The following is a 12,334-nucleotide window of genomic DNA, read 5'->3' on the forward strand; positions in this document are numbered from 1 at the left end:
ACTGGGTACCCAACGGGATACCCAGTAGAGAAGGCAGAAATAGTTTGCTTACTGAACCGCATGAATAAATAATGGTAAAACAGAAAGGTATCAGTGCTATGCATAGCAACCAATCAGATTCTAGCTTTCATTTTTAACTCTGCTCTGGAAAAATAAAAGCTGGAATCTAATTGGTTGCTATGGGCAACACTGGTCCTTTTTGTTACGGAAGTTTTTTGCATGGGTCAATGAGAGCCACGTGTACAGTAGTGGAGGTGGCACTGCCGGTAACTAGATCTGATACAAGTCTGATGTCACAAATGTCACAGTAACTGGGGCTTCTATGTCTGCTCTGGGGGAAATGCTGTAATAAATAGGTAAAAGTGGAAAAATTATGATAAAAACATTCTAAGGAATTATTTAAAAAAACCTTTAACCCCCCACACTCCAAAAAAATGTCTTTGTTCACACTGGCGACATAGTTCCCTTTCATCAGGTTTCTGTTATTCTGCCTGGAGATGAAGACCTACGTAACAGGGATTTTATGCGCGCCGTATTACGCCTTCGTACAGCATGAGGCCTAATTATGTACAAAACGTTAAATAAAATAAAACTCATTAAAAAAAAACAACACAAAAATTCCATTGAAAACCTTACAAATAAGGAAAACTAAGCCAGCATCAACATTTACTAGAGATGCCATAAAGGGGGTTAATGCTTGGATAGTAACGCCACACACACATTATATATATATATATATATATATATATATATATATATAAAACTATTATTTCTGTATTTTCCTACTGAATAAACTTCCTTCCTTGGAATGACACAGTAAATATAATAATTGTAATGACTATATTACGGATATTTAGCACTTCAGAAATGACATGCGGCCCCTTTAAGCCCCAAGGGTAACGAGTGATTGTAGCCACTGCCTTGGCATCCCGTTAGACAGCCTGCTCACATGCCTGGCGTCGCCCCTTTAAGAGTGAAGAAACACACGCTCTCTCCCTCTCACACACACGCGCGCCTTCTCATCAGGGCGGGGGGAGTGGTCGATTCCTGGAACAGCCGAACAAAAAAAAAAAAAAAAAAAGAAAAAAAAAAAAAAAAGCTCTGGCTGTTTCAAGATCCCCCATTAGAAAATGTGCCTGATTTGTGGCCAATGCTTTGGGATGTAAAAAACTGAAGGGGTAGCTATGGAGATAGAGAGAGCATTGCTGGCTGCTTCCTTTGACAGGTGTTGAGTAGGAAAAGTCTCAAACAAGCATGTATGCCAAAGGGAAAGGATCCACTGTCCCTTCTGATAGCCAGGCGAGGGAAAAGTAAGTGCCATCCATTGCTTTATTTCATGACTGGGGTGCCGGCCGGCTGACAGACGAGCGCTGCCTGCTCTGTGATCCCGGGAACTTTGTTAGTAGCCCCCGCTCCTTGCCTTGTAGCCAGCCGGGGTGGTCTCTGCTGTGCACCGGGCGCTGTATGGCATACTGGAGGGCATGGGATGGCGCTACAGTACGGGTTCCGCTAGCTCAGCATCAGATTTGATCACCGCTTTGTTGTACACTTCTCTGAACTGCACGCAACTTTCCTCACACATGGACTAAGATCCGAATGCCCTTATCTGGAGGCTGGCATGGGAGACCGCTGGCACTGGTAGACCACGTATTGATCACTGATCAGCTCCTCTCTAAGCACTTTGTGAGGGACTTGGAAACTTTTTCCATTGTGATGTTGATCCATAGCGCTAGCTGGCTATGTACATGTCAGGCATTGTTTATGCAGAGGTGCCAGCTGATGCCTATGATGACAAGTGATCACCTTGTAGCATGGCAGCTCCTGCACTGCTCCTGCCTTCTTCTCTGCATGAAGTTACTAGCACTCTTGAAATTCCCTCCTCATTTTTGGCTGAATCCTGCAGCCACTCTGGCACCCATTGCTGAAGCCTGTCATATACGTTTTAGAAAATCCCTGTACAGCATACTTCTCATCCTACCCACCCCCCAAACCACACAATACAGAGCCCAGCGAGGGGTGCCCCATACAGAGGCAGCTGGAACAATGACCCTTCATAATCCCACCGCAACTCATTATCCTTCCTATCCCCTGTATGTACATGTATGGCCACCAGCACCCCCAAAACCCCATTCACCCATCAGCAGCTGTATAATCTAGTTAATCAGTGCTGCGAGTGATTGTGTGCCCAGGCTGGGGGGCACAGAATGGCTAAGAACTAGTTAATTTGATTGTCATTGTGGCAAGACAAAGCTGACACTCCACCTCTGCCTCCTCCTGGTTTTCTCAAGCTCAGGACAATAATTCCTCTAAAGAATATGGATCTACATATCATTTCTTACAAGAGTGCCACCAGCTGATTCTTTGCCTTTATGGAGTAGATTTCAGAGATTTGCATGATCAAGTTGGCAAAGCATGGCTGGGTTTGTGTGTATATGTGAATCAAAGTGAGTGTATGTATGTATACATGTACTGTATGTTACATGCTACTTTATATATATATATATATATATATATATATATATAATACCTATACATGTGTATATGATTTACTATTTGAAATAGTTATATGGTTTATTATGATATGTAATAATTCACTATTTTCACACTTTTATATAATATATATATATCTGACATTGGTGTTCTTATGATGTTTTGTCTTTGCCATCAGGATACTTTTGCCATCTCTTCTGACGTGTTGTTTACTTGTGTATTGAGTTTCCTGATTTCTGCTATCTAGGTGCCCTGACCACGTCTTTCTATTAGTGTAGTTTTCTAAAGCGTAAAAGTTTTGGGTCACGGTCTGTCTTCCTGTGTGCAATGTTCCAGCAGGTACTGAACAAACTTCAATGCTCATAGATAGGTTTATATGGCTATTCATCATATATTCAGCTGTTGTGTAGTCTGCCCTGTCTGCTACCTGGGCATTATGTTTGTAACATGTTGGCATAGTGTCATATATATGCTGTTTATGTGAATGGACATCTTTATCTTCCATCTAATGCCAACGTGACCCTTAAAGTTACATTGTCTAATTTTATCTGAAAACAAACACTCAGAAACATAGAGTATTTATAGAAAAAGGATATAAATATCCGAAGCTATGATAACACAGGGTATATACCTTCTATTTCTCTCTTACTTTTGCTTTTTCTATTATATTTGGCCAGTCTTATTGGTGGTGGTGGTGTTGTAGTTAACCATGTTGGTGGTAGTAGTAGTAAGTAGGCATAATGTCACACTCCTTCTACATTGTCTTTCAATGGAACTGGTTTAAACATAAGAAATATTTATTCATAGTTAAAATGGAATATAGAGGGATGTAAATTTTTGGGGAAAATCTGGCAAGGCAGATCTAAAAATATTGTAAATTTCCAATAATTGAATGTTTTAAGTTTAAAATATTTTACTGTTACGAATCGTATATGACTAGCAAACTACCCGCTACTTCTAAATAACATAACCTAAACACTTTTCATGTCAGAAGTACAGGAGACTGCACTTTGAGTCAGATGTATGTGAGATAAAGACTAAATGAATGGACGCTACTTATTGGAATAGCTCAGGTACCTCTCTTCAAAGTTGTTAAACAATTCTGAATAATCTTTCCAAAAGACTTGTGAAGTAATATGGGTCAAAAAGCGCACCGATGGTTGTTTACAAAGTAGAATGTGCCATAAAACGTACAAATGTGCCCATGTTTATATACATAGTGTTGCTGCTTATGTTCTGCTCCGCAAGAAAGCCTCCTCCAAGGCATGTGTACACTATTTGTAGGCAGAAGCTGGTAAGCATGGGTTGCTTTAAATTGGTGGTGATCTTCTGGGGTGGTCCTGTAAAACACATTTTGGCTACGTTTCCCCCATTGGTGGTTCATGTAGGAATCCCATTCTTAGGGGCTACTGAATAGCAGAATACTAGAGTAATGGGATGAGCAAGCAACCAAATTCTTTTAAATCTTTAGGTATTACTAGATATGACCATCATTGCACAGATTTTGTCATTCGGTCCTCCAACTTCATAGCTTGGTCACCTTCTACTCCTATGCTAAACAATTTGCAAACTGCATTTTTAAAACACGACAAATCCATTTAGTTCCATTGTGCAAACACTACTCTTAAAAAAAAAAACATTGGACAAGTTGCATACGTTTATACTGTCTGCGCAATGTTTAACCTTACTTGAGCGACTTTCATCACAGGCATTTTATTCCATAAATAGTCTTCTTTGTGTCAGTAACGTAAAATATTTTAAATTCTTTGAAATAAAATCAATAGAATCTATGAAATCTATAAATAAACAAACACAAACACATGACAGCGCTCTATCCTAAAACCTCACAAAACCTTTACTTTTCCAGTATTATAATAGATTATAAAATATTGGGATATTTTTTAAGGGTTCTGTTAGCTAGTCTCCACGTGACTGTTCTTATTGACGTGTGAGGTGCAAACAGAACTAACCTCCCCCCTTTTTTATTTTTTTTTTTCTAGGCCCTTAGTAAGCTTTTGTTAGCATAATAGCAATGGCAAAAGATTTTCACCAGGGAATGATACCCTTGTCACATAGTAGTAGCATCCACTGTGCCAGACCACTTTTTTTTCTTTGACTTTCTAATGTGCCCTTGTTTAACTCCATATCACACATTATCCAGCTCTCCTGTGTGCCAGCAAACAACTGTCTTTGGGCTTTCTGTGTGCCAGTTCACCCCTTGTCCAAATCTCCTGTGTGCCAAAACTTTTATTTTCCAACCCTTCTGTGTGCCAGCCAACCCAATCTCCAGCTCTCAAGGGTGCCACATCATCCCTTATCAAGCCCTCTGTATGCCAAACCACTTCTTCTATAGCCATGTTGTTTGCCAGATCACCCCTTGTAAAGTTTTTTTTGTGTACGTGCTCCAGATAACCTCTTGTCCAGTATGCCAGAATATGTGCCTGACCACTCCATTGGCCCTCCTATGTACCAGATCACCCCTTGTCCAGCTCTTCTGCATCGCAAATCATCTCTTGTCTAGTACTTTTTTTTGTGCCAGACTGCTACTTCTTCAGCTTTAGTTTACCAGACCACTCTTTTATTACTCTATAGTTTGCCAAATCTCTCTCCTGTGTGCCAGATCACCCCTCGTCCAGCTCTCCTGCGTGCCAGATCACCCCTCGTCCAGCTCTCCTGCGTGCCAGATCACCCCTCGTCCAGCTCTCCTGCGTGCCAGATCACCCCTCGTCCAGCTCCCCTGCGTGCCAGTTCACCCCTCGTCCAGCTCCCCTGCGTGCCAGTTCACCTCTCGTCCAGCTCCCCTGCGTGCCAGTTCACCCCTCGTCCAGCTCCCCTGCGTGCCAGTTCACCCCTCGTCCAGCTCCCCTGCGTGCCAGTTCACCCCTCGTCCAGCTCCCCTGCGTGCCAGTTCACCCCTCGTCCAGCTCCCCTGCGTGCCAGTTCACGCCTCGTCCAGCTCCCCTGCGTGCCAGTTCACCCCTCGTCCAGCTCCCCTGCGTGCCAGTTCACCCCTCGTCCAGCTCCCCTGCGTGCCAGTTCACCCCTCGTCCAGCTCCCCTGCGTGCCAGTTCACCCCTCGTCCAGCTCCCCTGCGTGCCAGTTCACCCCTCGTCCAGCTCCCCTGCGTGCCAGTTCACCCCTCGTCCAGCTCCCCTGCGTGCCAGTTCACGCCTCGTCCAGCTCCCCTGCGTGGCGGATTATCCATTGTAGGGATGTCACGATACCAGAATTTGGACTTCGATACCGATGCTTTGTGTAGTATTGCGATTTCGATACCAAAACGATACTTTGCCAACAGTAATAAAAAAAAAAAAGTTCTTCCATTTTCTGATGTGAGGCGCGAGGTGTGATGATGAATTTAACCTCCACGTGCCTCACATTAATAGTAATTAACCCAATCATGTTTCCCAGTCATAATGGGTTAATGTGTAAGGTACATGATGGGGTTAATTACTATTAATGTGAGGCACATGGAGGTTAAATTCATCACACCTCGTGCCTCACAATAAGTGAAAGAAAGCAGTTTTTATTTTATTTTTTTACATCATACACCTCATAAATGACGCAAAAAATTGTTCTGCAGGTTATCACGGCCGCGCCAATACCGAATGTGTGAATGTTTTATGTATTGAGACTTTTATTTTAATGTTTATTGTAAAAAAGGTGTATGTGTATTTTTTTTATTTAATATTACTTTATGTTTTTACTTTATTTTTCAACTTTAAAGAGGCTCTGTCACCAGATTTTGCAACCCCTATCTGCTATTGCAGCAGATAGGCGCTGCAATGTAGATTACAGTAACGTTTTTATTATTAAAAAACGAGCATTTTTGGCCAAGTTATGACCATTTTTGTAGTTATGCAAATGAGGCTTGCAAAAGTCCAAGTGGGTGTGTTTAAAAGTAAAAGTACAAGTGGGCGTGTATTAGGTGCGTACATCGGGGCGTTTTTAATACTTTTACTAGCTGGGCGCTCTGATGAGAAGTAACATCCTCTTCTCTTCAGAACGCCCAGCTTGTGACAGTGCAGATCTGTGACGTCACTCACAGGTCCTGCATCGTGACGGCCACATCGGCACCAGAGGCTACAGTTGATTCTGCAGCAGCATCAGCGTTTGCAGGTAAGTCGATCTTACCTGCAAACGCTGATGCTGCTGCAGAATCAACTGTAGCCTCTGGTGCCGATGTGGCCGTCACGATGCAGGACCTGTGAGTGACGTCACAGAACTGCACTGTCAGAAGCTGGGCGTTCTGAAGAGAAGAGGATGTTACTTCTCTTCACAGCGCCCAGCTAGTAAAAGTATTAAAAACGCCCCGATGTACGCACATAATACACGCCCACTTGGACTTTTACTTTTAAACACACCCACTTGGACTTTTGCAAGCCTCATTTGCATAATTACAAAAATGGTCATAACTTGGCCAAAAATGCTCGTTTTTTAAAAATAAAAACGTTACTGTAATCTACATTGCAGCGCCTATCTGCTGCAATAGCAGATAGGGGTTGCAAAATCTGGTGACAGAGCCTCTTTAAAGGGGTTTTCCAATCCTTTTTTTTTTTTTTTAAATCAATGCAATGTTCCTCTATTAATATATTAGTGCACTCTGACTAGCTTTTTCTTGATAATAAATGGTTTTAGTAACATTACTCCCTATTGTTTACCTTGAGAGGTTTGTTTTGCTCAGTAAGTTCATTCCTCTTCTCTTCCTGTGTTTCTCCTCCCTGCATGCACTGCTCTAGTCCCAGCATGCAATGTGCATGCAGCAGTGCACTTGCTCCGCCTACTACACCCAGCTCTACTAACTTCTGCAATCTCAGTCTTCATTTTGGTGCTCTCATTCTATTACTGATAGCACAAGCTGAAATCACTGGATATCTGCGTTTTTAACCTCTTAACGCCGAAGGGCGGATATATCAGTGCTCTGCAGCTGCTAGTTCGCGCAGGAGGAGGGATATATCCGTCCTGTGGTGGCGCGGGTACTGCCAGTGTACCCACACGATCAGCGGCAGGAGCACGGCTGTTATACACAGCCTGGCTCCTGCTGCAACTGCCGGAATCGAAGCGCGCTCCGATTCCGGCAGTTTAACCCATTAAATGCCGCTGTCAATAGTGACAGCGGCATCTAATGTGTTTGACAGAGGGAGGGAGCTCCCTCTGTTTTATACTGACAGGCAATAATGCTTTGGTATACGAAGTATACCAAAGCATTATATATGCGATCGGCACATCGCATAGTGAAGTCCCCTGGTGGGACTAAAAAAAAAATGTCAATCCGTTAAATAAAGTTGGTGAAAAAACAAAAAAAAAATTACAGTGAAAATCAAATAAAACTCCTTTTTTTGCGCAAAAAGTGGTTTTTTTAAAGTAAAAGTGTCAAAACAAATCACACATACACATATATGGTATCCCCGCGATCGTAACCACTTGAACAATAAAATTAACACATTAATTAAACCGCTGGATGAACGGCGTCCAAAAAAACAAGGGCAAAATTCGCTCTTTTCTCCCATTCCCACCATAAAAAATTAAATAAAAATTAATCTAAGTCCTATGTACCCCAAAATAGTACTAATGAAAACTACACATTGTCCCGCAAAAATCAAGCCCACGTACGGCCACATAGACGGAAAAATAAAAACGTTACGTCTCTTGGAATGCGGCGATGCAAAAACAAGTAATTTTTTTCTAAAAGGGTTTTTATTGTGCAAACGTAGGAAAACATATAAAACCTTTACATATTTGGTATCCCCGTAACCGTGCCGAGCCATAGAATAAAGTTAACATGTTATTTACGCTGCATAGTAAACGGCGTAAATTTATAACGTGAAAATCAATGCTGGAATAGCTGCTTATTTTCAATTCTCTCCTAAAATAAAGTTAATAAAAGTTAATCGATATATTATAAGCATCTAAAAATGGTGGAATTACAAAATAAAACTCGTCCCGCAAAAAACAAGCCCTTATACGGCTATGTCGACGGAATAAAAAAAAAGTTACGACTCTTGGAATGTGACCGTGAAAAAAACAAAAATAATCCTTGGTCATTAACGTGCAAAATGGCCCGGTCATTAAGGGGTTAAACGGTTTGAAGAGGTCTTCTGGTACCAAAACAGTGGAAACCCCCAAAAGGTGCCCCCATTTTGGAAACTAGACCCCTTGAGGAATTCATTGTAGTTTTCTTGGGGTGCATGCGGCTTTTTGATCAGTTTTTATTCTATTTTTAAGTGGCGCGGTGACTAAAAAAACAGCAATTCTACTATTGTTTTTTTATTCTATTTTTGTTACAGCGTTCACCGTGCGCTATAAATGACATATTCACTTTATTCTATGGGGCGATACGATTAGGGCTCATTTACACGAGCGTGTTATACGTCCGTGCAACGCGCGTCGCAGGGACCTATGTTAGTCTATGGGGCCGTGCAGACAGGTGCGTGATTTTCACGCAGCGTATGTCCGCTGCGTGAAACGCACGACGTCCTATATTTGTGCGCTGTTCGCACATCGCGCACCCATTGAAGTCAATGGGTGGGTGAAAACCACGCATGTCGCACGGAAGCAATTCCGTGGGACGCGCGTGATTCGCGCAACAGCACTGTAAAGGATGAATGAAAACAGAAAAGCACCACGTTCTTTTCTGTTTACAAACATCCAAACGGAGTGTCATAATGATGGCGGCTGCGCGAAAACCAGGCAGCCGCGCATCATAAAGGGCTGACACACGGAGCTGTTAATTGCCTTTTGCGCACGCAAAACGCCGCGCTTTTTGCTTGCACAAAATGCACACGCTCGGGTAAACTCGGCCTTACGGTGATACCAGATGTTTATAGTTCTTTTGTCTTATGGCGTTTGCACAATAAAATACGTTTTGTAAAAAATCATTCACTTTTTGTGTTACCTTATTCTAAGAGCAAGAACTTTATTATTTTTCCATCAATAAAGCCGTGCGAGGACTTATTTTTTGCGTAACGAACTGTAGTTTCGATCAGGACCATTTTTAGGTACATGCGACTTTTTGATCTATTTTTAATACATTTTTTGGGAGGTGAAGTGACCAAACAATTGTGATTTTGGTACGGTTTATTATTATTTTCTTTTACGGCGTTCACCGTGCGGGATAATTTTGTAGTTCAGGCCGTTGCGGACGCGGCGATACCAATTATGTATATTTTATTTATTTATACATTTTTATTAATAAAAAAGGACTGATAAGGGGAAAAAAGGGGATTTTTTTTTACTTTTATTTTCTTATTTTTACACCTTTTTTTTTTTACTTTATTACTTTGTCCCACAAGGGGACTTGAGGGCAGGAGGCCCTGATCGCTATTCTAATACTCTGCACTACATGCGTAGTGCAGTGTATTAGAACTGTCAGCTATTCACTGACAGCAAGCATAGTGGGTCCTGACTTTGTCAGGACCCATTAGGCTTCCGTCGATGGCATAGCCGGACGCCATTGTTTGGTGTCCGGTTGCCATAGTAACCATCGCCGGCCGCTATCGTGTAGCAGGCCGGTGATGGTAACTTAACCCCTAAAAAGCCGCGATCTCTATTGAACGCGGCTTTTAAGGGGTTAGACAGCGGGGACACAGCGATCGGTCCCCGCTGTAGGAGCTGCGGCAGCTTCTGTACGAGACAGCAGCTGTCACAGCTCCTGCACCTGTCGGGAAGACGGCCGAAACGGCCGTTATTCCCGCAACTTCGTATTCCGTCGGTAATTTATAAAGGGTTATAATTTCACAGAGCATGCGCGGTGGAGTGTGTTAACCACGCATGCTCTGAGATAAAGAAGCACGTGGTACGGTTACGTCATTTGTGACGTAACCGTACAGTGTGAAAGCCGGAAACCGGAAGCAAGGCAGAAGACTAAATGGACGGGTCTGCACAGGAAGTGCAGATTTTGCTTCACTAAGGGGGCGGTGACGGAGGAGGATATACGACGCTACAGCCATCTGATGAAACGTAAGTACATTGTAAAGTTATATCATTTTCATTGTTTTATTCAAATAAATGTAATTTTTTAGTTCCGGAATACCCCTTTAATGTACTGGTATATATCTATATTACAGTACATTAGCCTGTGTACGGATAGCACACTGGCAGTTGTTAGGACATACCTAAGTCTTTCAATGGACCCTGGGCTGTCTGCCCATATATGGTATGGCCCTCGATCGCGTCACAGGAATTCCCTGTGTCGTGATCCAAAGGGGCATCCCCCTTTCTCATTTAACTCTGAATGCTGCAGTCAGCTTTGATCGCAGCATTCAGGAGAATAGCGGCGGAGATGAGAGGTTTCCCTGATCTCCGCCGTTATAGAGCGGGGCTGCGGCTGTGTAATACAGCCATTGCCCCGCTCCTGACAGTTAGTGCGCGTGCGCTCAGCATGAGGTGATGCGGCCGGCGCTGCACTAATGAGCGGCGGTTCAGACACTGGAGACAGAACATGGGGGTGTTTTGTAGTGCGTCCGCCATGTTCTGTCTTCCATGCTGCCGCTCATTAGTGCAGCGCCGGCCGCATCGCATCCTCCTGACCCTGCGCACATGTCAGGACTCAGGAGCGCGGCAATGACTGTATTACACAGCCGCAGCCCCGCTCTCATACATTTGTGTTCCTATACTTAGTTGTGCGGCCGCACAGCTAAGTATCGAAATACATGAAATAACGGTATCGAACCGTTTGGGGATGCACAGTATCGAAACAGTATCGAGGTTTCGATGCATCGTGCATCCCTAATCCATTATCTAGCATTTTTTTTGTGCCAGACCGATATTTCTTTAACTCTCTTGTCCAGCTTTCCAGTGTGCAAGATCACCCCTTCTCTAGCATTCCTGTGTGCCAGACCACTCCATCTCCAGCTCAAGGGTTTGCCAGACCACTTTATCTAGCCGTCCTTTATTCCAGACCGCTACTACTTCTGCTCTATTGTGTGCCAGATCACCTCTTGTCCAACCTTCCTGTGTGCCATAATATTCCTTGTCCAGCTCTTCTGCATGTCAGATCATCCCTTGTCAATCCCTTTTTAGTGCCATACCGCTACTAGGGTTACACGATGCATCAAAACTTCGATACTGTTTTCATACCGTGCATCCTCAAACGGTTCAATACTGTTCATTCATGTATTTCGATACTAAGCTGTGCGGCCGCAGATCTTAGTATAGTAACACATGAATGTTGTCAGAGCGGGGCTGTGGCTGTGTAATAGTCATTTCTCAATAGTCCTGACCAGTACGCGCGCGGTCAGCATGATGTGATGCACTAACGATTGGCGCACTGAAGACAGAACATGGCGGGCGCACTGCAAAACACCCCCATGTTCTGTCTTTAGTGCCTGCGTCGCCGCTCATTAGTGCAGCGCCAGCCGCATTACCTCATACTGACCACGCACTTGTCAGGATCACGGCAATGGCTGTATTACACAGCCGCAGCCTCGCTCTAACGTCGGAGATCAGGGAAACCCCTGACCTCCGCCGCTATTCCCCTGAATGCTGTACTATCAGTGTATAGGTATATGCCAGTACATTTAAGTTTAAAAAAATAAAAATAAATAAATAACGTAATGTTAAATTAAAAAAAACAATTAGTTTTTTTTACAATAAATACATTCAATAAGTCTCAATACATAAGCTATACACAAATTCGGTATCGTTGCGATCGCAATAACAAATTTATAGCGTCATTTATGATGTTTGCCCTGTTAAAAAATAAAAAAACTGGTTTCCTTCACTTATTATTGTGAGGCACGAGGTATGAATTTTGAACCTCCATGTGCCTCACATTAATAGTAATTAACCCCATGATGTACCTCACACATTAACCCAATGTTGTCCATTATGACTGAGGAACATG

General features: G+C 43.1%; 1 protein-coding gene across 2 annotated transcripts in view; it reads left to right on the forward strand.

Annotated features, from left to right (window-relative positions):
* Positions 1-1,104: 1,104 nt before the first annotated feature.
* Positions 1,105-12,334, forward strand: part of SSBP4 (single stranded DNA binding protein 4) — a 375,270-nt gene continuing 364,040 nt past the window's right edge. For both annotated transcript variants that reach the window (XR_012883594.1, XM_075864484.1), the window contains exon 1: positions 1,105-1,310. Coding sequence is in view for 1 of the 2 variants with exons in the window: in XM_075864484.1 (XP_075720599.1) it covers positions 1,255-1,310 (56 nt within the window). In the remaining variant the exon portion in view is untranslated. The remainder of the gene's footprint in view (positions 1,311-12,334) is intronic.

The sequence above is a fragment of the Rhinoderma darwinii genome, chromosome 1 (assembly GCF_050947455.1).
Source record: "Rhinoderma darwinii isolate aRhiDar2 chromosome 1, aRhiDar2.hap1, whole genome shotgun sequence".
NCBI classification, from domain to species: domain Eukaryota; kingdom Metazoa; phylum Chordata; class Amphibia; order Anura; family Rhinodermatidae; genus Rhinoderma; species Rhinoderma darwinii.